Source organism: Perognathus longimembris, chromosome 16 (assembly GCF_023159225.1).
Source record: "Perognathus longimembris pacificus isolate PPM17 chromosome 16, ASM2315922v1, whole genome shotgun sequence".
In the NCBI taxonomy this organism is placed as follows: domain Eukaryota; kingdom Metazoa; phylum Chordata; class Mammalia; order Rodentia; family Heteromyidae; genus Perognathus; species Perognathus longimembris.
The window spans coordinates 30,827,517-30,850,766 of record NC_063176.1 but is presented as its reverse complement, the minus strand read 5'-3'; the positions used below and the strand labels follow the sequence as shown (position 1 = coordinate 30,850,766).

The following is a 23,250-nucleotide window of genomic DNA, read 5'->3' as shown; positions in this document are numbered from 1 at the left end:
ATAAAGAACTGGTCAGAAAGAATATTAGAAGATATCACAGCTGAAACTTTATTTGAACTTGGTAAAACAACAACAACAACATTAATTTCTACATTGAAATATCACCAAAAAAAATCAATATAGCAAATTTAGAAGAGTCTTTACTTATTTACATTGAAATCATACTATCAATCTAAACAAGAGCCATGCCTGGTGGTGAATCCATGCAATCCCAGTACTCAGGAAGTTGAGCGGGAAGGATTGTAACCCAAGCAATAGTAAAATTCTCTTTTTATATCTCTTGCTCTTTCTCTCTCTCTCTCTGTCTCTCTGTCTCTCTCTCTCTCTCTCTCACACAGAGTCAAAACAGAAAGAATGTGGAAAACACCAGGAGATAAGCAACTCATCAAGTAAAATTAGAGCTTAGTATAATTAGCAGCTGACTTCATATCAGAATTCACGAGCTTCCTAAAATGTGGGGTGACATATTCAAAGTGATAGGAATAAGCCTGACAACCCCCGATGATGTCCTTTCAAAAATGAAAGAAAAATTAAGATATCACTGAATACATAAAAGGTTAGATCATTTCTCACTAGCAGAATCATTTTATGCCTTAAAAAATCTGGAATAATGAAAACAAACATCATTTTGAATGAAATAAAAGGACAGTAAAAAAGTATATGAATCCACATGAAAACTACCATGAGACGTAATCTAATAGTAATAACTAGTTAATTAATAATAAATTATGTAAAAGACAATAAATCTATTTTTTCCTGACTAATTTCATTCTACCCAATTTAAAAGAAAACTACATAAATAAATATCTAAAAGTATGTTGATTTTTAATGTATAAAGACATAATGCAATAGCAAAAAGTAGGAAGGGGCAAAAAACAATGTACAAGTTATATGGAAACAAAGTTTGGAGAGTGCTATATATAGGTAGCCATCTGAATTAGATCGTTATAATTTAAGGCATTAGTTGAAAATCCCAGGGAAAACAATAAGAATGATTAAATAAAAGAAATAAGAAATTGAAATGGTTAATTAGAATTTATGTAACAAAAAAATAGTCATAGAGGATAAAGAAATTGTTTTTTTTTAAAGTAGAAAAATGACACGTGAAAATTCTTGTTTTTTGTTTGTTTGTTTGTTTTGCCAGTCCTGGGGCTTGGAACTCAGGGTCTAAACACTGTCTGTGGCTTCTTTTTGTCCAAGGCTAGTACTCTACTTCTTGAGCCACAGTGCCACTTTCAGATTTTTCTGTTTATGTGGTGCTGAGAATCAAACCCAGGGCTTCCTGCATGTTAGTCAAGCATTTTGCTGCTAAGCCACATTCCCAGCCCTGACACATGCAAAATCTTATAAAGTAACTATAAATGAATTAAAAAGTTTCAATCGTCTTTGTCAAGTGGATAAAAATATATAACTCAACTATATACTATCTATAAAAGACATTCTTAACATTTAGACACTAGATAGGCTGAAAATTTGAAAAAGAAAAGTGTTATGTGTGTATATGTTTATGTAGATTCTGTCACTGTTGGGGGAAGTATTCTACAGGTAGAAAAAATTGACCTAAAGTATTTATGAGTCCCCTGTCTGGCTAGTTACTCTACCCATTATTGAAAATCAAGTATAATTGTTAAGTTTCTATATTTTAGGGTTTTTACCCCCAATTTATGTTTATAGGACCTGTTTTTTAAAAACATATATTTTCTTTATGAGTTGAGCTTGACATCGGTGCTAAGGCTAGAGACCAAGGACTGCTCTATCACTGAAATACATTCCAAGACCATGAATTGGTATTTTATGATTAATAATATTTTCCTTCTCTAACAGCAGCTTTTTTTGGTCAAGGTGATGTACAGAGGGGTTACAGTTAAGATATGTAAGGTAGTGAGTATATTTGTTGTTGAACATTGTTGCCCTCTCCCTTGTTTTTCTCCCAATTTCCCTCCTGAACCCTCCCCACACTATTTGTAAAGTTCATTTCCAAAACACTGTCTTGTGAGTATCACTGTTGTATTGGTTCACCATTTGTCTTTGTCTCACCATTTTGTTGTTCCCTTCCCTTCCCTAATTCAGTTAAATGTATATATTACACACTAGATACCAAAATCAAATACAGTGATAACAGGGGATAAAGCATAGAAAACAAAAGAACAATGAAAGAAAAAGAAATACCTTCACACAGCACTTTAACAACAACAATGAAAACCCTCTTGTTTCCATGTATTGGAGTTCATTTCACTTAGCATCATCTTACATGAGCTATACATAGCTATTGATATAGCTACTGAGCTATTGTGATTCTCTTCTAGGATTATTTTAGACATATACTAATTATTAGCAAAGAGGGAAACCATGGAGTCTATGTTTATTTGGGCCTAACAGAAGTTTTTTGTTTAAAATCTATTGGACCTAATGTAGCCGTTTCAAGTCTTTTGGTTATTGTTTGCATTCTATTGCCACAGATTAACTCTTTATCAAAAATCACAAGTGGTTCTTAAACCTAGAGTCTGGGAACTGTCCCTTACCTCTTTCAGTTAAGGCCAGTGCGCTACAAACTTGAACCATACTGCATTTCCATCTTTCTACTGGTTAACTGGAGGAAATAAGAGTCTTACAAACTTTCCTGTCCAAGCTGGCTTCAAATCGCAATCCTCAAATCTCAGCTTTCTGAGCAACTAGGATTACAGATGGAAGCCACCGGCATCTGGACCTTTGGAGGATATTTAAGATCAAAGCCATAACAAAGCATATCCAGAATGCAAACAAAGTTACAAGTAGGTAGGAAATAGGCCACCAAAATGGGGCAAAATATTTGTACAGACATATAAAAGGATATTCAAATTTTAAAATGGGGTCAAATTTCATCAAGAATGCACAAAACCATGAAAAAAATCTTATATTACTCCCATTAGAATTGCTAAGATGAAATAGACTGGCAGTACCAAGGGTTGGATAGTATTTGGAACAATTGTAACCTTCGCACATCACTGTTAGAAGTACAAATTATACAACTATTTTAGAAAACTACTTTGTTGTACTAGTATATGACCATGGTCAGCTGAAGAGCTGTCCAAAAGTATGAAGGTCATCCCTATTCATAAGACAGAAAACTCAAGAAAGAATGGCATTGTCCCACTTGTAAGGAAATGGAAGGACTTGGAAAAAATTATACTAAGTGAAGTGAGCCAGACCCAAAGAAACATGGACTATATGGTTTCCCTCATAGAGAATAGTTAGTATGCTGGGGTCTGGCTATACCTAGGAGGCAGGCCCCTTCTCCCCTCCTGGGGCTGCTTGGCTGTTAGTCACTCCTACCTTCTCCCCGGGTCTGGAACCTCCCCAGGAAGAGGGAGCTAAGCCAGCCCCGCCCTCCATCTGTAAGCACATGTGCCACACTGGCACCAGCTGAGGCCAGGGGAGGCAGTTCTATGGGCCATGATTTCTGCCCATAGAGGAAATTCTGTGACATCACTATGATTGACAGCTTGTCAGCCAATCGCTAGTATCTAGTTAGGCAATCCAAGACCCTCCCCTTCCTGCCATCATCACTGTAATAAATGCAATTGCCCTCCCCCTGAATAAATGGAAGTCCATCAGATGGCTCCCTGAAATCTCCATGTCCAGTCTGCTTTTGACGTAAGGGGGGGCTTTGGGACGGGTGGTTTTGCCGGCTCAATCCCCATCTCGGCTTAGCCCCAATCGGGACACGCTCTGGCCTCCTGCCTGAGGAAAAAGCGCATAGGGCTGAGTGTCCCCCATATCAGTGTAGCCCGACATTAGTACACGTTTAGACTAGTCATAGCAGAAGATCACAATAGCCCAATAGCTATGCCCTTATGAACACATAAGATGTTGCTAAGTGAAATTAACTCCACATTATAGAAACAAGTGTTATATCATTGTTGTAATTATTTTCAACATGTCATGTGAAACCACACCTTTTTTGTTGTTGTTTCTCTCGTATTCCCTTCCTGTGCTTGTACCCCCACTATCACTGTATCTGATATTAGTATCCTGGATACTGTATATATGTGTATTAGAACTAGGGAAGGGAAAGGGAATACCAGAATTGAGAGACAAAGGATAAAAAGACAAACTATTCCAAAAGCAATCCTTACAAAACCATTTGGTGTAAACCAACTGTACAACTCATGGGGGGAGTTGGACTAGGGGAGGGGAGGGGGGGAATGAGGGAGGAGGTAACAAGTTGAACAAGAAATGTACTCACTGTCTTACATATGAAACTGTAACCGTAACCCCTCTGTACTTCACTTTGACAATAAAGGGGGGGGGGGGGGGAAGACAGAAAACTGAAACGTATCAACTATCATCAGCACACCATAGATAAAAAATGTGGAATAAACAAATATTAGAATACTAAATAACAATGAGAACAAATGAACCACAAAATAGAAACAATGAATTGCTAATGATTCTACACAAATGAACCCAGATATAAAATGGTCATATACTATATAATTCCATTTAGATTAAGTTCAGAAATAGGCAAAGTGGATACTTCCGGGAAGATGGCAGAGGAGCAGTAGAGCCCTAGCTGAGCTCCCTCCGACATCGCAGTTTTCTCACCCCATAGAAACTGTTACTCCTAGAAAGACTAAGTTCTAACAGTACAGGGATTCTGGCCAGGAAGGAAAAATCAACTTTGCTTGTCTGAAAACACAGATTTGAGCTCCGGGCAGCATCCCACCGCAGCGCCAGTGCCTGGCACAGTGACCCTCATTCCGCGCAGCAAAAGCACACAGCATAGACCAGGGAGAAATCCTCCAGATGGTGGCTGAGCACAGACTACCTGAAATCGCAGAGAAAGCGTGAGTACCCCATGAAAGATAGTCTCACTCGCGCCCACAGAGTAGCTTCTGAAAGGTAGCCCTTCCCCCACCACCAGAGCAAAGCACCATCTTTGCCACTGGCATAGGGTCAGACCAGATTGGAACTAAAGCGGGCCTGGGGAAAGCGAGGTCAATGTAGCCATCTTTGAAAAGGAAAAGAGGGACCGAACAGTGAGAGCCAGCTCCGCCCAGGAGAACACCCCCTGCCCAGGCAGGAGGCATGTCCTAGGCCTCTGCTTACCCAGAGGTGCCTCGCCCTGCCCACTGGAATTTCTAAATTTAAAGCGAAAGTGGCGAGCAGCTCCCAGAGGCACGGAAACACCAGACAGGGGAACAAACAGTTCCTGAGAAAGTTAAACGGTCCCGTCACAGAGGAAGCCCAATTCCCAGCCTGAAACAGAGCTGCATTCCATAGCCACCTCCACCAAAGAGGCTGCCCCGCCCAGGAGGGAGGAGCCTCCCCCAGGCAAGCAACTCTCAGCTGGGTAAAACAGGCCAGAGGTGCCCTGCCCTGCTGAGTCCACAGCCTATTCAAAGCCAGGCATTAAAGGCCACGGTCCCACAGCAGACAGAGGAGCCATGGTTCCTGAGACTGCGCACGTCCTCATCTACAAAGGATGCCCAAGGCCTACCTGCAAGCTGTGCAAACCACAGAGACCCAGGATTGCAACAACAGGGGAGAAGGGTCAGAACAGATCCACCCCCTGCAAACTGAAATCAAATCAAACCAGCCAATCAGGAAAATAGACTGCAGACCATCGCAAGTAAACCAGAGACTGGGGAAAGACCACCCAAACAAGGAGGACTCCATTTTTTTTTCTTTTCAAATATTTTTAAAACTTAAATTTTTTTTAAAAAAATTTTTCACTTCTGAAACATTGTTTTTTTTTTTTTTCCATTTTTACCTGTTTGTTTTATAAAGTTTTTTTGTTTGTTTTGTTTTGGATTGGTTGTTTGTTTTTCTGTTTTTCTCCTTTTTATTTTTTTCTTTTTAAAATAATTTTTCTCTGTTTTGTGTATCTGTCTTCCAGTATTTTTACTTTATTTCTCTCTTTGCATTCTCTTTCTTGAAAAATTACTTTCCTATGAATAACACCTCCACTCTTTTCTGCTAACTCTCCATTGTCTATCATTTTAACCTTGTTCTTTCTACTGATTCTACTCTTCTCCACATTTTCACATCACTGAAACTTAACCAAAATCACAGCCCCCACCCCAATACATTTTACTTTATTCTCTTTACTACCTCTAACTTACCCTCCTGACTTACTACCTGGACCTCCAGGTTCCATTGACTGCTGGTTATTGGATAGAGGGTATCTCTGCTTAATCCAAGTGAATCAAATGGGTTCATAGAGAAACCCAGTCCTAAAAGAACTTAATATAAAAACAAGAATTGCTTATAGGGTTGTAACAGTAAAAAAGTGACTACTGAATACAGGGCACAGGATTGGTTGTTATATTGAAATTGTATTCTTTAGGAATAGTAAATCTAATTTTATAGACAGATATACAAGGTATCTGTATATAATTGTGACCTTATAAGATTTACACAACAGTGCTTGGAAAGGGCTGCTTTGGGTCTTAAATGGTGCTCACAGGTGCTGCTAGACTGGCATTCCCAATCCAAATGGGCAGAAGGAACACAAGAAAGATGGCAAACAATGAAGTCTTATCCCCCACTCAAAACAAGCAGGAAGCAGAGCAGTCAATCAAAGACATAGAAGAGAACCCCCAAAAGGCTCTACAAAGTCTACTGATAAACATGATAAATGAAAAGTTCGAATCTCTTCAGTCAATTATTCTAGAGCGTGAGGAGGCAAAGCAAAAATTAATGGAGAATTTCATGGCATCCACAAATAGAAAGATAAATGAACTTCAAGAGTCAAATGAAAAGATAGCTAGCCAGCTTAAAGATTTGAGAGACAACACTCAAAACCAAAGTAATGAAGTTAATGAAGTAAATAAGTCCATACAGGACCTAAGAAATGACATGGAAATCATCGGGAAAGACCAGTCAGGAGGAAAAGAGATTCAAAATCAAGTAGCTAGCCTACAGTCCCAACTAACTGAAGCAGAGGATCGAATCTCAGGAGCTGAAGATTCCCTAGAATCTATGGAGAAAGATAAAAAATCAATACAAATCCAGTCCAATCAACAAAACAGATGGCTACAGGAGATTCAAGACACGATCAGGAAGCCCAATTTAAGGATAATAGGTATTGAGGAAAACTTGGAGAAAGAGTTTAATGGGATAGGCAACCTATTCAACAGAATATTAGCTGAGAACTTCCCAAATATCCAGAAGGAAAGGCCTATACAGATACAAGAAGCATTTAGAACCCCAAACTGGCAAGACCAGAATAGGACATCCCACCGACACATAGTGAACAAAAAGGGATCAGTAGAGTACAATGAAAGAATCCTTAAAGCTGTTAGAGAGGAAAACAAACACATATAAAGAAAAAGCAATCATAATTACCCCAGACTTCTCAGCAGAGACCATGAAAGCAAGGAGAGCCTGGAATGAAGTATACCAACACAAAATAAAAATAACTACCAACCAAGAATTCTGTACCCAGCCAAACTCTCCTTCATAGCCGAAGGTCAAATAAAAGTCTTCCACAGTAAGGAAAAACTGAAACAATGTATCTCCACCAAACGAGCTTTACAGAAAATCCTCCATCATGTACTATACAGGGAAAATAATCAAGATCCCAATACAGACAGAGAAATGAACCCTAAATAGTAAACAGCAGATCAAGAAATGAGAAGACACAGCTTTAAACAAGATAGTGATAATGAAAGGAACAAATGAGCATCTCTCAATCCTTACTCTCAACATTAATGGACTTAATTGTCCAATCAAATGACATAGGCTCATAAGATGGATCAAAAATCAAGATCAATCTTTCTGCTGCCTCCAAGAGACACATCTATCCAGCAAAAGTAAACATCTTCTAAAAGTGAAAGGCTGGAATCAAATCTACCAAGCAAATGGCCCCCATAAGCAGGATGGAGTTGCAATCCTAGTATCAGACAAAATTGACTTCAAATTAAAAAAGGTAAGAAGAGACAAAGAAGGTTACTATATACTAGTAAAGGGATCTCTCCTACAGGAAGATATAACCATTCTAAATATTTATACACCAAATGCAGAAGCACCCAACTTCATCAAACAAACACTACTGACTCTAAAAACACTCATAGACCTAAACACATTGATAGTTGGGGACTTTAACACTCCACTATCACCTCTGGACAGATCAACATGCCAAAAACTGAACAAAGATGTTGGGGGCTGTCCTTCCTCCCAGCCCTGGGACAATGGGATGGAGCCCCTCCCACCTTCCGGCCTCAACAGGAAGAGAAAGCCTCCGCCCCTTGGGAGGTGAACACGTGTGTGCCACCATGATGGGGTTATCCCACCCACAAAGGAAGTTTCGTGATGTCACTTGATGGACATGGTCCTTAGCCTATGACTGGCCCTTTGGCCACCCCCCTTTCTTTCCCGCCATTACTTCTATATAAGTGCCTTTCCATATTAAAGTCTTTGAGACGCTTCCCACCACCGCAGCATGTCCCTGATGCCTTCCTTTTTGCCTCCGCCCTTGGTAACATGTGAGGGGACTGGGGGAATGGGAGGCTTCAGCAACCTTTCCTCAACTTAGCGCTTGCCCATGTGAGCACGCCTTTGGCCTTCTGCTGGCAGAGGGCCAGGCCGAGTGGTCTTTCATATATTTTGTGGTTACCATTCTCCCCGTGGGGGGAGAAAGGGGTCGTTCAGACCCCAACATTCTGGCGCCCAATGTGGGGCGAATCATACGGCCGGGAAGTTCGGAGTACAGTATCCCCACAGATTGTGCTAAGTAGGGTTTTTAGAGGAGGGTCCTGCCCTTCCAGATGGGGGAAAGCATGGAGACAAGACAGGCCAGACATGGTTTCGAGGGATGCGGCACCAGAGAGTTGCCCCACCGTGGCGATTTCGTGCCAGGTGGGGGAGGGAGTGGGGTGCGCCTTCCGCAGAAACATGTCAGTGGAGCAGTGGGGCCGGAGCAAGAGGATGGTGACCCCGGGCTGGGGTCGGTTCTGCTCTGCGCGCCCAGGGCCAGACGGCCGCCCGGCACCTGCAGTGGTGCTTGAGAAGCAGTGGGTGGCCAAGCGCCGGAGCGGTTTGGCGTTCGAGGGCTGAGCATGGAGTACAGTCTGGGCTCCGCGCGGCCCCGGGTTTGTGAGCTGCGTGCTCTGGGGCCCGCGTGGCCTCAGGCGGCACCGGGCATCTTTTCGGTAGCATTTGGGCAGCCGAATGTGGCGGGCCGAGCACGGCGTGGCGGAAGCGCGGTTCCGCCATGTGGGAAGCCGTGGCATGGCGGTGGCAGAGCTTTGGGGGAGATTGCTGCTGTTTTGGCCAGGCTTAGGTGCTTACAGTGGCTGGGCGGAGCCAGCAGCTTGCCTGCGGCCCCAGCCTGCAGATGGAGTTAAAACCAAAAAAAAAAAAAAAAAAAAAAGGGCGTGGCGTGCAGTTTAGGGCCATGGCCATGGGCCGGCATTCCCGTTGGGGTGTGCAGGAGGCAGCAGCGGCGGCAGCAGCCCGGAGTAGCCGGACCTGCTGCAGCCTGGCGACTGTGGTTTTGAGCGGAAACTGCTTTGTGCCCGCCAATGGTTGTTAAGCTCAGAAATTCAGGTGAGTTGGTTGAATCCTGATTTCTCTGACTTAACACACACGTGGAGTGCAATGGGGTCCACCATGTGGAAGGCGGGGCCCCACCCATTCCCCCCAGGTGAGGGGCGTGCCAGACTCCCCTAGGCTGGGCGGGAACTCGGACTTAAGCCTCTTTGCCTGCACATTTTCTCTCTGTGCAGGCCGGGTTAAAGCCAAGGGAAAGCTTCAAACTGGGAAGCAAAACAAAATATTAAAGGGAAAAACAAAGTTTTAATACGGCAATAGGTAATTTGATTGAACTTCCATGTTTACCAGATCAAAGATATGAAATCAACTGGAGTTTTTCTAGATGGATAAAAGGGTTTGCTTGTCCACTGTGATTTAAAAATTGTCATATTGGGAGTGTGTAATTAACAGGTTTCCCTTTTGTTTTTTATTTAACCACGTGGTTCTATTATGGGCAAATTAATATCATTTGCCGCTGGAATTCCAGAAAATTTAAATGGCCAATCAAAGCAATTTTAAGAGCGCTCAGGTATTTTTGTGTGTGTGTGTGTGTGTGCACGCGCGTGTGTGGTTGTTGGTAAGAATTAAAAGCATAAGAATAGGTTTTCAGCCCAATGTTCAATGCAAATAAAGGTGCCTATAAAAAATTTCCATAAGGTTCAATTATGCAACATGTGTTAAAAGTACAATGGTATGAAACTAGTGTGTTATTTTATATTCAGTGTGTTAAAAGTTAAGTGTGCATCTAGTCTTAACAACTCTTTGGCATAAATTAAGATTTTACCTTCCCATTTTTCTCTCCTGTGTTCTCATAAACTCTCAAGATCAAGGAATTGGGATTGCTTCATACAAATGTGACTATTAACCTCAACTTTCCTGACCCAGGATTAATATATTGCTTCATAGGATACAGGTGGACATATGTGCTAGCCGCCTGGATGGTGGCAGCCCCTGGATACAGGAAGATGCCACCACAGTCTGTTCCCAAACTGCCTGGTTTCAGTACTAATGATTCTTTGCTCTCTCTCACATTGGAAGCTGTTCAAATGATTTATGAGCCTTGTGAGGATGTAAATAGTCCCATCCTAACAGTTACTCCAGGTTAAGTCACCATAGTTATGTTAGTGGTCACAGCTAGCCAGGTGAATTTTGTGATTAAGAAAGTCTTTTCACCTGCTTCAACCAGAAGGGCATCGATATACTAGAGCCAAAAATGATGGGAAAAAATTTTAAACACCCTAACCAATCTATATAGAAATTTTACAGGCAAACCAGAGCGAGATGTGAGTCTATCCAGAGATGCCACTACAGCCTTGCCTAGAGTTTCCCATCGCATGGCGTGGAACTTGCTAAATTGGGATGAGGGACGCAGCCACTGCCGAGACTGAGGATTCCACACTGCTTTAACCCTTTGCCCTTGGTTGTCATTTATCTGTGTTCTCTTTCACTTGCCAGTGGGACTCACTGGCGTGATTCAAGTTGATGGCGTGTAAATCTCATGTTCTCTAAGTGTTATAGCAAAACCTTAACAAGCAGTTTTTGGTCAGTTCTCAACGAGTTACAAATGGATTATCTCTGCTGTTTTTTCCTTGTTGCTCAATTGGGAATAAAAAAGGGATTGTAGGACTATGACTCCCTGGATAGTTCAAAGCCAGCCCGGGCAAAAGGAAAAAATCTCTCCCAAATCCCACCTCCCAGTTAAACAGCAAAGAGCCAGATTGAGAGCTCAACCACAGAGAACGAGCAAAAGGCTAAAGCAGCACTGTGACTCAAGTGGTAGAGCACTAGCCTTGAACAAAAGTGCTCATGGACAGTGCTCAGGCCCCGAGTTCAAATACAGATGGGAAAATGCAATTCCAGCCACAAACGTTGAAATTCCTGGGACTTAGCCAGTCCAGGAGATGAAAAGGTGGAGTGGAGTGAGAGGAGAATGGTGCCATATTATCCTAAAGGGAGCTGCCTTGTTTCACCCTTTCAAAATGGATCAGAGCCGGGAGATCGAGAGAGATAATTCCTGTCCATTTTCTTCTTTTCTGCCAGTTGTATATAGGTGTATATATATATATTTATTTTTTTGCCTCTGACTGGCTATGCCAAAGCAGTTTTCTATCTTTAAACACTTCTTTCAGTCGTTTCTCCTTACCTGTTCGCTCTGAGAACTTGTCAATACTTTGCCTGACCTTTTCAAAAGTGTCTTTTGACAGAATAACATCTCTTGCTGAGATCACCAATTGGGAATTTGCCGTTCACAGTCATCACCTTAACACAGGCCTGGACCCTGGAGGCACTAGCCTTGGAAACTTCTGGGTATGCCAAAGATGCAGGAGGGGCTGGAGAAAACAATAGCACTCTCTGGCCCCAGTGACCATCCTCATGGTAATGATGGGAACTTTTGCCAGCTACACCGGACTGCCAGGCTGACCAGGGGCCCTTGATTTACGTCGCCCCCTTGCCAGCAGGAAGTAGCTTCAGAAGACGAGACCTCCATCCATACTCCCTGCCTGGTGGCCGCCGGTGTCATAATTTTAAAAAACAAAAGGGGGGGTATTCCCCAGGATTAGTTATGCTTATGTTAATTATCAAGAAATTTTAAATCATCCCGAATCAGTGTGGGATGGAGTACAGTATATGTGTTTTTCCAGATTGGAAAATTAAACCCAGAGCACCCGCTCTGGAAAAATGTTTTCTTGTTCTCCCAAGGAAAAGGAGGATTATGTTGGACTTCTGCTCTCCCATGAAAATATGGAAAGTAGGACTGCGTACGGTAGGAGGCAACCAAGCTTCCTTTCCTTGTTTGCTTTCTAGATTCCTTCTTGAGTGTCTCATGGCTCAATGTTTGCCATGGTAATACTGCCTACAGTGTCACACAAAGAAACTAAAGGAATTTTGCACCATGCTTCTTCCTTTCCTCTCCCCATGCTGCTAGACTTGGGGAGTCCCATTGGAAAGAAAATAGGAGCTGAGGGTATTGACACTCAACCCCAATGTTTTATGATAGAAATGTTTAAAAAAGTAAACGCAAAGGTTTAGCACCTTGGCTTCAATGTTTATATAAAAGAATGTTTTACTAATCACTTATGTTTGAGTTATCAGCTACTGTGAACTGCCGGGAATGCCAGTTTCAGCTTCTACCTCACCAACAAAAGAGGGCTGCTGTCTGCACCTTCCTGCACTTGGCAGAAACCAGCTGAGGATTCCGACTTCCGGACATAGCCAGACGGATGGACCCTTACCTACCCCTCAACCCAGTTTTGTGGAAGGGGTCCCACAGATCTTATGTCAGCATTTGCCCTATGCCCACACATACCATGTGGTTACAGCATTCCCTGCTCATTGAAAAAAACAAAAAGAGGGAGATGTTGGGGGCTGTCCTTCCCCCCAGCCCTGGGACAATGGGATGGAGCCCCTCCCACCTTCCGGCCTCAACAGGAAGAGAAAGCCTCCACCCCTTGGGAGGTGAACACGTGCGTGCCACCATGATGGGGTTGGCCCGCCCACAAAGGAAGTTTCATGATGTCACTTGATGGACATGGTCCTTAGCCTATGACTGGCCCTTTGGCCAGCCCCCTTTCTTTCCTGCCATTACTTCTATATAAGTGCCTTTCCATATTAAAGTCTTTGAGATGCTTCCCACCACCGCAGCGTGTCCCTGATGCCTTCCTTTTCGCCTCCGCCCTTGGTAACATGTGAGGGGACTGGGGGAAGGGGAGGCTTCAGCAACCTTTCCTCAACTTAGCGCTTGCCCGTGTGAGCACGCCTTTGGCCTTCTGCTGGCGGAGGGCCAGGCTGAGTGCTCTTTCATATATTTTGTGGTTACCATTCTCCCCGTGGGGGGAGAAAGGGGTCGTTCAGACCCCAACACAAAGAAACCACAGAACTAAATAATTGCATAGACCAACTAGACTTAACTGACATCTACAGAATATTCCACCCAGCAACAACAGAATACACATTCTTCTCCACAGCACATGGAACGTTCTCCAAAATGGATCACATCTTAGGGCACAAAGAAAATCTGTACAAATTCAGAAGTATCAAAACCATTCCCTGCATTCTCTCAGACCACAATGGAATAAAATTAGAGCTCAACTCAAACAGACACCACAGAAAATCCTGCAATTCATGAAGACTAAACAACACACTGCTGACCCACCAATGGGTCATTGAAGAAATTAAGACAGAAATTCAAATGTTTATGGAATTCAACCAAGATGAGTACATAAAGTACCAGCTCATTTGGGACACAGCAAAGGCAATACTCAGAGGGAAATTTATATCTCTGAGTGCATACACCAACAAACTGGAGAAACAGCAACTCAAAAATTTAAGGAAGCACCTTAATTTCCTTGAAAGAGAACAACAAGCCACACCCCAAGTCAATAGACGGAAACAAATAATTAAAATCAAATCAGAATAAAATCAATGAGAGACGAAAAAACCATCAAAAGAATCAACAAAACAAAGAGTTGGTTCTTTGAAAAAATCAACAAGTTAGACAGACCCCTGGCAAACCTGACCAAAAAACGAAGGCAGCACACTCAAATAAACAAGATAAGAGAAGAAACAGGTAACATCACCACAGAGATAACCGAAATTCAGAAAATAATAAGGGACTATTTTGCAAACCTTTATGCCAACAAATTCGAGAAGAAATGGATGATTTCCTAGAAAAAATTCATATCCCCAAACTTAACCATGAAGATTTAAACCATCTAAACAGACCCATATCCAGTATTGAAATAGAAATGGCAATAAATGATCTCCCATCCAAGAAAAGCCCAGGTCCAGACGGATTCACTGCAGAATTCTACAAGACCTTCAAAACAGAACTCATACCAATATTTGTCAAACTCTTCAATGAAATTGAAAGAGAACGTTCACTACCAGACACATTCTATGAAGCCAGTATAACCCTCATCCCAAAACCAGGCAGGGACTCATCAAGGAAAGAGGACTATAGACCGATTTCCCTGATGAACATAGACGCCAAAATTCTCAACAAAATTCTGGCTAATTGACTTCAACAGATCATCCAAAAATCATACACCACGATCAAACTGGATTCATCACAGGGATGCAAAGTTGGTGTAATATATGCAAGTCAATTGATGTAATCCACCACATCAACCGGAGCAAGCTAAAGAACCACATGGTTTTATCTCTGGATGCGGAAAAAGCGTTCGATAAAATCCAGTACCCATTTATGCTAAAAGCCCTGGAAAAACTGGGATTCCAGGGAACATTCCTGAATATAATCAAGGCAGTTTATGACAAACCAACAGCAAGCATAACTCTAAATGGTGAAAAACTAAAGCCATTCCCGTTAAAATCAGGAACAAGTCAGGGATGTCCACTCTCTCCCCTGCTCTTCAACACAGTATTAGAATTCCTAGGCAGAGCAATTAGGCAAGAAGAAAATATAAAGTGGATACAAATAGGAAAAGATGAAGTTAAACTTTCTCTCTTCGCAGATGACATGATCCTATACCTAAAGAATCCCATAGACTCTACCCCCAAGCTACTTGAACTGATCCAAAACTTTGGCAAAGTTGCAGGATATAAACTAAACCCTCAAAAATCAATGGCCTTTCTCTATGCTAATGACCCGAAGACCAAGGCTGAAATCAGGAAAGCAACTCCTTTTGCAATAGCCCCCCAAAACATAAAATACCTAGGAATAACCATAACCAAAGAAGTGAAAGACTTCTTTGATGAGTACTTTAAAAGCTTGAAAAAAGAAATTAAGTCAGAACTAAGGAAATGGAAAAACCTCCCACGCTCATGGATTGGAAGGATTAATATAATCAAAATGGTAATATTGCCAAAGGCTATCTACAAATTCCATGCAATACCCATTAATATCCCAACACCATTTTTTAATGAAATAGAGGAAGCAATCCAGAAATTCATATGGAACAATAAAAGATCTAGAATAGCACAAACAATCCTAAGCAGATAGAATAGTGCTGAAGGAATTACAATACCCAACTTCAAGCTGTATTATAAAGCTATAGTAATAAAAACAGCTTGGTATTGGCACTGGAACAGGCCTGAAGACCAATGGAACAGAATTGAAGACTCAGAAATGAACCCACAGAACTACACCTACTTAATCTTTGATAAAGGAGCTAAAACAATAGTCTGGAAGAAAGACAGCCTCTTTTACAAATGGTGCTGGCAAAACTGGCTCAACACATGCAACAAACTAAAACTAGATCCTTATATATCACCCTGCACCAAAATCAATTCCAAATGGATTAAAGACCTCGAAATCAAAACAGACACCCTGAAAACACTAAAGGAAGGAGTAGGAGAAACACTTGGGCTCCTTGGCACAGGACGGAACTTCCTGAACAAAGACCCCAAAAGGCTACAAACCAAAGAAAGGTTGGACAAATGGGACTGCAACAAACTTCAGAGCTTCTGCATGGCAAAGGACATAGCTCGCAAGATAAACAGAAAGCTGACAGATTGGGACAAGATCTTTACCGGCCGTTCAACGGACAAAGGCCTCATATCTAAAATATATACAGAACTGAAAAAATTACCTTCTTCCAAAACAAAACCGCAAATAACCAATAGCCCTCTTATCGAGTGGGCTAAAGACTTACAAAAAGACTTCTCTGATGAGGAAATGAGAAAGGCCAAGAGACATAGGAAAAAGTGCTCTACATCACTGGCCATAAAAGAAATGCAAATCAAAAATCATTGAGATTCCATCTCACCCCAGTAAGAATGTCATATATCAAGAAAACTAACAATAACAATTGTTGGAGGGGATGTGGCCTAAAGGGAACCCTACTTCATTGTTGGTGGGATTGTAAACTGGTTCAGCCACTCTGGCAAGCAGTATGGAGATTCCTCAGAAGGCTAAATATAGAACTTTCCTATGACCCAGGAGCCCCACTTTTGGGTATCTATCCAAAAGACCACAAACAACATCACAGTAAAGCCACCAGCACAACAATGTTCATCGCAGCACAATTTGTCATAGCTAGAATCTGGAACCAACCCAGATGCCCCTTAGTAGACGAATGGATCAGGAAAATGTGGTACATATACACAATGGAATTTTATGCCTCGATCAGAACGAATGACATTGCCCCATATGTAAGGAAGTAGAAGGACTTGGAAAAAATTATACTAAGTGAAGTGAGACAGACCCAAAGAAACATGGACTCTATGGTCTCCCTTATTGGGAATAATTAGTACAGGCTTAGGCAAGTCATAGCAGATCATCACAAGAGCCAAACAGCTATACCCTTATGAATACATAAGATGATGCCAAGTGAAATGAACTCCATGTTATGGAAACGATTGTTATATCATAGTTGTAACTACTTTCAATGTCCCATCTGTATCTGTAGCTTCCATTATTGATGATGTTCTTGTACCACCTTCCTGTGGTTGTACCTACACTATCTCTGTAATCTTATCTGAGTATATTGGAAACTGTGTATACTGGTAATCGAAGTAGGAAATTGAAAGGGAATACCAAAATTGAGAGACACAGGGTAAAAAGAGACAAACAACTACAAAAGCAATACTTGCAAAACTGTTTGCTGTAAGTGAACTGAACACCTCATGGTGGGGAAGGGAAAGGGGGAGGAGGGAGGGGGTTATGAGGGACAAGGTAACAAACAGTACAAGAAATGTATCCAATGCCTAACGTATGAAACTGTAACCTCTCTGTACATCAGTTTGATAATAAAAATTTGAAAAAAAAAGAAATATGCAAAGTGAACTAACCAGATTTCTTTAGAGAATGCATGAGATATAATTATGAGAAGGCTAGAGTACATTTCTTCTTAGTTTTTGTTAATATCCTGTCTCTTCTTTTGTGGTCTGGTACTTTGTTAAAGTCGGACTGCACATTTGCTGTGTGCATGGGAATATGTATATATGTATGAATGCTATATTCCAATAAAAATTGTGAAATGAGGCAGAACAGAGAAACTTACTTTGCTTTCCATTTTCCTGCTCCGGAGAGAAGCAAACACTGCTGCCATTTCTGCTTTCCGTTTGGTTTCTGAACTGGGAACATTTGAGCAAACTGGGCCAGGAGGAGCTCACCATCCCAAGCACAGATTCACAGCCTTCTTTAGCAGCCTCACAGAAAGATCGACAGGGCAGGAGCCCATGCCTAGAAGAACAGGGAAAGGTGACAATGAATGTTTTTTTATGAAACAACTTCTCAAATGACAGTAATACTCAAGTTCACCATCAATGGTGTGGTATTGTCTCACCTGGTATTCTCATAGATGAAAATTTACATTTCTATATTTGGCCCTTGGTAAACAATCTCAGCCACCTTATCATCTGGATTCTAGAGGGAATAAGCTACTTCCATAAATGCAGAAACTTTTATTCCAAATGATTTTTATTCCAAATGTTTCTTAATTTCCTGGGTTTAAATACACTGGGTCACCCAAACAAATTCTATTTTTTGCCAACAGACGGGAAAAGGCAGACACGAAGGGCTACAAATTGCAAAGGCAGAAAATTGGTTAGGTCACACAATTGGCTACTCTCATTTTTTAATTTTTTTTCTTCTTTCAGAAATTCAAAATATATCTGCTAAATAGGAAGATTGCTGTTCCTTACCTCCCTGGAAAAGAAGCATTGTACAGACAAGTAACAATTTAGAAGACCATGTGTGGTTATTTATCTGTTCAGATCTTTGTTTTGTCCTCTGCAAAGTAGAAGAAATCAAACAATGTATGTTAATGTTAAGATCAGTGATGCCTCTGGAGCTTGCTTTTATTCACCTAGCATGCTAACAAACACTCCCAGATAGCCCACAGCTTTGTGGATGGAAATTTGGATGCTAACAATGCCAAGGCCATTGAATTGTTTCCTTTCAGATCCAGGTGGCTTCTTCTGCCTCACAGATAGAGATTGTATCTCTTGCCCTTGTTGGTTATCAACCAAAGATATTTTGATGGATTTTCAGGAAACTGGGAAAGAAAACATACATTTCCCATATGTAGATATCACAAAATTGTACAATGGTAGACCTGTAAGAAATTTTAAATAACACATCGTTAAAATCCCTCATTTACAAGCAATGGTCCAGGTTGATTCTGGCCTGGACTCAAGGCCAAAAAGACACTGGGATGGACTCAAGGTCACTACTTTTACCTCGCTAATGGTAGACATTGGAACAGACACCATGCTCCATCTATATTCTCACATTGCCTGTTCTCACATGAGGACCTAGTAATTAAGCTTTATAAACTCCTTGATCAAACAAGCTCATCCATCGTAGAGACTACAGAATACTACTCTACAGATTATAGAAATACAATTAGATTTACCATCCAGAGAGATAAAAACAGAACTCACAGGTTTTATAGAAGAGTCCTAATGGGAGAATCTTGATATATAATGTAGAAAAGGGGTACTGGACAATTACATTCTGATAACAATTACATTCTGATAACCATTACATTCTGGCCTTAACTTTCAGCAAGTTACACTAAAACTGAATAACCTTTAGAGTCCTATAGTCACAGTCATACAGTTATCTACAGAAATTAATGTGTAACTAAATTGGATAGTGAATTGTGCCATGGAATTTTGCATTTGAAAGAATTACCTTTGTAACATAAAATATGAGTTGGTCCAGGCAGGTGTCTTGGTATAAAAAATAGCTGATTGACACTTAGAAAATATATGAGGTATACATAGAAGTGAGAGATATTTAAATAGCATTGCATTTAAGTATTTCCTTTTCTAAATCTTAATCCACAGAAGTTAGACTACATGTTATCAAATAAAATTATGGTATATAAGTACAGATTACTAAGCAATCACTTATACTTTGGTAGACACTGTGTGTTACATGCATTATTTATATCTCACACAAGAGTCCTGTATGATTGAGGGATTTTTTTGCAACTATTACCCATAATACACAAATAAAAAATGAAAGTATGGTAAAATAAGTTTTCTCTAAGCTCACTACAGTAATGGGTAGCAGAGCCATGCTCAGAATTCATACAGACTTACCCAAGAACTCATTCAATTCCCTACTGCACTACAGTTAAGTTCTTTCTTCAGGAACAGAAGTACCACTAAAATAAGTTTCAAACTAATCTTGATACACATTTTCCTATTCTTTAACAATATACCAGGTGATTTGAATTGCCCTTCATTCTATAAAACCCGGTAGATAACCCACAGTTTATATAGTATTTGTCAAAGAAGCTAAGCAGCATGTAAAAAATGGGTAAATGCATTTCTGCTCTCTTGTATTCTAAGTGTAAGATGGCCCACAGTAAAGCTATAAAACAAGCCAGACTTGTCTTTGGTGTGTCTCTGCCCCATCCTTGATACTGGGTCTCAATGTCTGGATAATATTCTGACCACCCCAACTCCATCACTCCACCAAGAAAACCAACTTTATCAAAGTGCACAAAATATACACTTCCATTTCTGAAATCAAAGCTGCACTCCCAAGTAGTTTAGTTAGTCTCTACTGGGGCTTCAAATTAAAAGACAGACACACAGAGAGAGAGAGAGAGAGAGAGAGAGAGAGAGAGAGAGAGAGAGAGAGAGAGAGAGAGATGAGGGACAGAAGATGCAATAATAGATGGGCACTAAAACCTTAAGGATATTTTTGCTTCATTAAAAGCAGACTGCTTGCTGGGACAAAGGAATTGACGAAATGTTGGGTACCACTTCATGCAGTGGTTTGTTTGAGTTGTTGTTTTTAAAGTAGGAAATACCTATAAATAATGCTGACTCTTGAGGGAGGAGAAGCAACTCCAAAGTGATTCCTGAACCTGTCCTCACTTCTGAGACTCTATTTTCCGATTCTTCTTCAGTTTTTCTGCAGAGTATCTCATGGGACTGACAATGAAGTTTCACTCAGATTCCCAGCAGACTGATTTTTTGCCTCCTGAAGTGAAGTATATATTTATTATCTCTAGTTATACCTAGGGACTTCAATTCAACATGCCTGTTTATGAATATAGTGCATCTCAATCAATGTCTCTCCTTTCATTACAGTTAAGTCTTTAACTCAGAAACAGACTCATCCTCATGAATCTTGTGATGGTCACTTTTCTAGGTCAACCGCCCAACAACTTTCACATTATCACTCCTCCACTGTCTGATCCTGGGCCAATAGTTTACCCATGATAAGATTTAGTTTTCTCATCTGAAAAGTGAGGGGCTGGGAAGAGCCTGAGTTTGCACTATTTGTCATGGTCCTTTGCTATGACCTGTCTGTAAATCAATGTTCATTCTTTAATGCGGTATTTCTCAGAGGAACAGGTAACAGACATTTTTCTCAAGACTTTTCTTGGGAATACATAGACACATTAAAATACCATTAGGCCCTCCATTCTAAAAATAGAACCTAAGAAAAATATCTAAAGTGCTTCCAAATAGTTCTCTTAAGAGATGTAACCAACCACAACCCATAAGCCTTAATTTGATAGACATGTAAAATAGTGATAAACCATTAATAACCAGCAGCCCTTTAAAATAGTAATCAAAATGAGAAGCTATTTCTTCTTGCTTCGTGTGAAATTCAACTGCCTCTCAAGGGGTGAAATATTCTGCTTTTTATCACAAGGAACAGTGTGATGAGACAGGCCACACTATTTTGGAATATAAGCATCTATATCTAAGCAACAAGTACACTGGCAACTGAAAAACAGTGCTCAGCACAGGAAGGGTCCACTTTGGCTATCAGAAATACTATTTTAGAAATGATGATTCTTTTAAATTGATGTGTGAAGGACACTGGTGTTGTGGGGGGAAAAATCCCTGGCACAATTCAACTATAATTAAAAGAGAAAGCTCTTACATTACCTCTATATTATTTGTGGAATATTGCATATATACAACTAATGATACCATACAATGATAATCTAAATATGTTTTCACAAAGAAAGATATATTAAAATAATTACAATAAGTTAATTGCATTTCCCTAAATTTGTTAGAGGTTTTTTTCTCCAAAAAAGTGTTATGATGCATCTTTAATCTAGTTCTAATAAAGATGGAACAAAATGCTTGAATAATCTACAAATCTAAAATCCACAAAGTAAATTTACATGGCCAGGAGATTTTTATGATGTAAAAATCATATTTTTTCTAACTATTAATTTAAACTGCTTTACATTTACCAAGAAGTTATGGTAATCATACAAAACAATTTCCATATAGCTTTCATCCAGGATCACCCAAAGTAATTATTTACTATAATTATAATAGTTATAAACAGGAAATTAACAGCAGCCTAATACCTTTAATTAAACTAAGGGCATGATTCAAATTTTGTTCTAATCTTTGTTCGGGATCATGGCTTGTCTTTAGTTGTCAACTTTTACTTTTAGTAAATAGACTAACCTTTAACTATGTTAGGAGAGCGTAGAGTTCAAAACTCAGTCTCTATGAAAATGAAAAAGAGAAGAGATTTTTATGCTAAGAGCCTTCTTAAGATGATAGCCACATATTTCTGCCTCCCAGAATCCATGAACTGTGTGAGCCCTTCCTGGTGAATATGTGCTGAATTAGTGACTTGCTTCCAGCAATAGGAGGCAAGGAGTTTGAAATCTAGCTGGCTTTGATGAAGCAAGAGGCCCTACAAGGAAAGCCCATGGGACATGACTTGAGAATGGCCCTCAGTCCAACAGTCCTCGAGAAACTGAAAGCCTTTCAACAATCCATGAAGTTAAAGGTGACTATGTTTTACAGTCTAGCTTTACATAAGGCCTCAGCCCCGGCCAGCACCTTAAGTACACCTTCCAAATAGACTGTGAAACAGGTCAGACAGCTAAGAGATTCCCAGATTGCTTACTCACAGAAACAATGACACAATCCATGTGTGTTGTTTTAAGCAACTGTGAATAGGGTAAGATGTTGACCAATAATAAGTAACAAATATACTTTTCCTTTATCATGACTTTCTTGTCAAAGACATGTTAATGAGTTCGGTGTAGCTTGATGTTCATGGACGAGACTTACAGAGTTATTGTGTCTTTTTAAAGATAGTCCTAAATTTATCTTTGTTAGATTGCATTGCTTGGTGAATAAGCCCACAAAGTCGGTTTAGCAGCTCCCAGATTGGTGGCCCTTACAGCCATAAAGAGAGGATTAATGGTAGAAGACTGTTTATATACACTCCTTTCTTTCTTTTCTATTATGAGGAAACAAATATAAAAACATCTCAGAACCAAAATGTCTCATCTAGATAGCTCCTTTTGACATATAACACAGGAGAGTGAACCCACAAGTGACACAAGAGTGTTAATTCATCACCATTGCTGGAAATGAAAAAAAAAAAAGCTGGTTTGTTCTCTCTGTAATGATGTCAGCTTCCTGTGTCAGCCCATTCTGGTGACTGAAAGAGATCTTGTAAAAGTTTAGGCTTAGGTAAGGGTATGAGAAAGGCAGAAATGATGCTTCCTTCTTCTCCATCTCCATTAAACATAGAACCAGAAAATTGTTCAAGATCATGCTTGTATTTGCAATTATCTCACAACATAGGAGAAATAATAGAAAGAATGAGGTCATTTCTGGGTTATATTTGCCCGAAACACTAACAAAACAAACCATGACTATGCTCTTCTTTATCTATGACACTGTGGTTCCAATAGAGAAGAGCTGACTCAGTAAAGGTAGACAATTGCAGAGTGTAATGAGAAAGTCACCTACAAAGTGATGGCTCCATAAGATCAATACCAAAGACAACAGGAAGCTAAGGTACGGAGCTTTTAG

The 23,250-nt window shown here is 40.4% G+C and overlaps 1 protein-coding gene across 1 annotated transcript in view; it reads right to left on the bottom strand.

The window, feature by feature from the left end:
- Positions 1-23,250, bottom strand: part of Corin (corin, serine peptidase) — a 270,666-nt gene that overhangs the window by 167,886 nt on the left and 79,530 nt on the right. Inside the window, exon 5 of the mRNA XM_048364609.1 lies at positions 17,478-17,659. Within this exon, the coding sequence (XP_048220566.1) occupies positions 17,478-17,659 (182 nt within the window). The remainder of the gene's footprint in view (positions 1-17,477; positions 17,660-23,250) is intronic.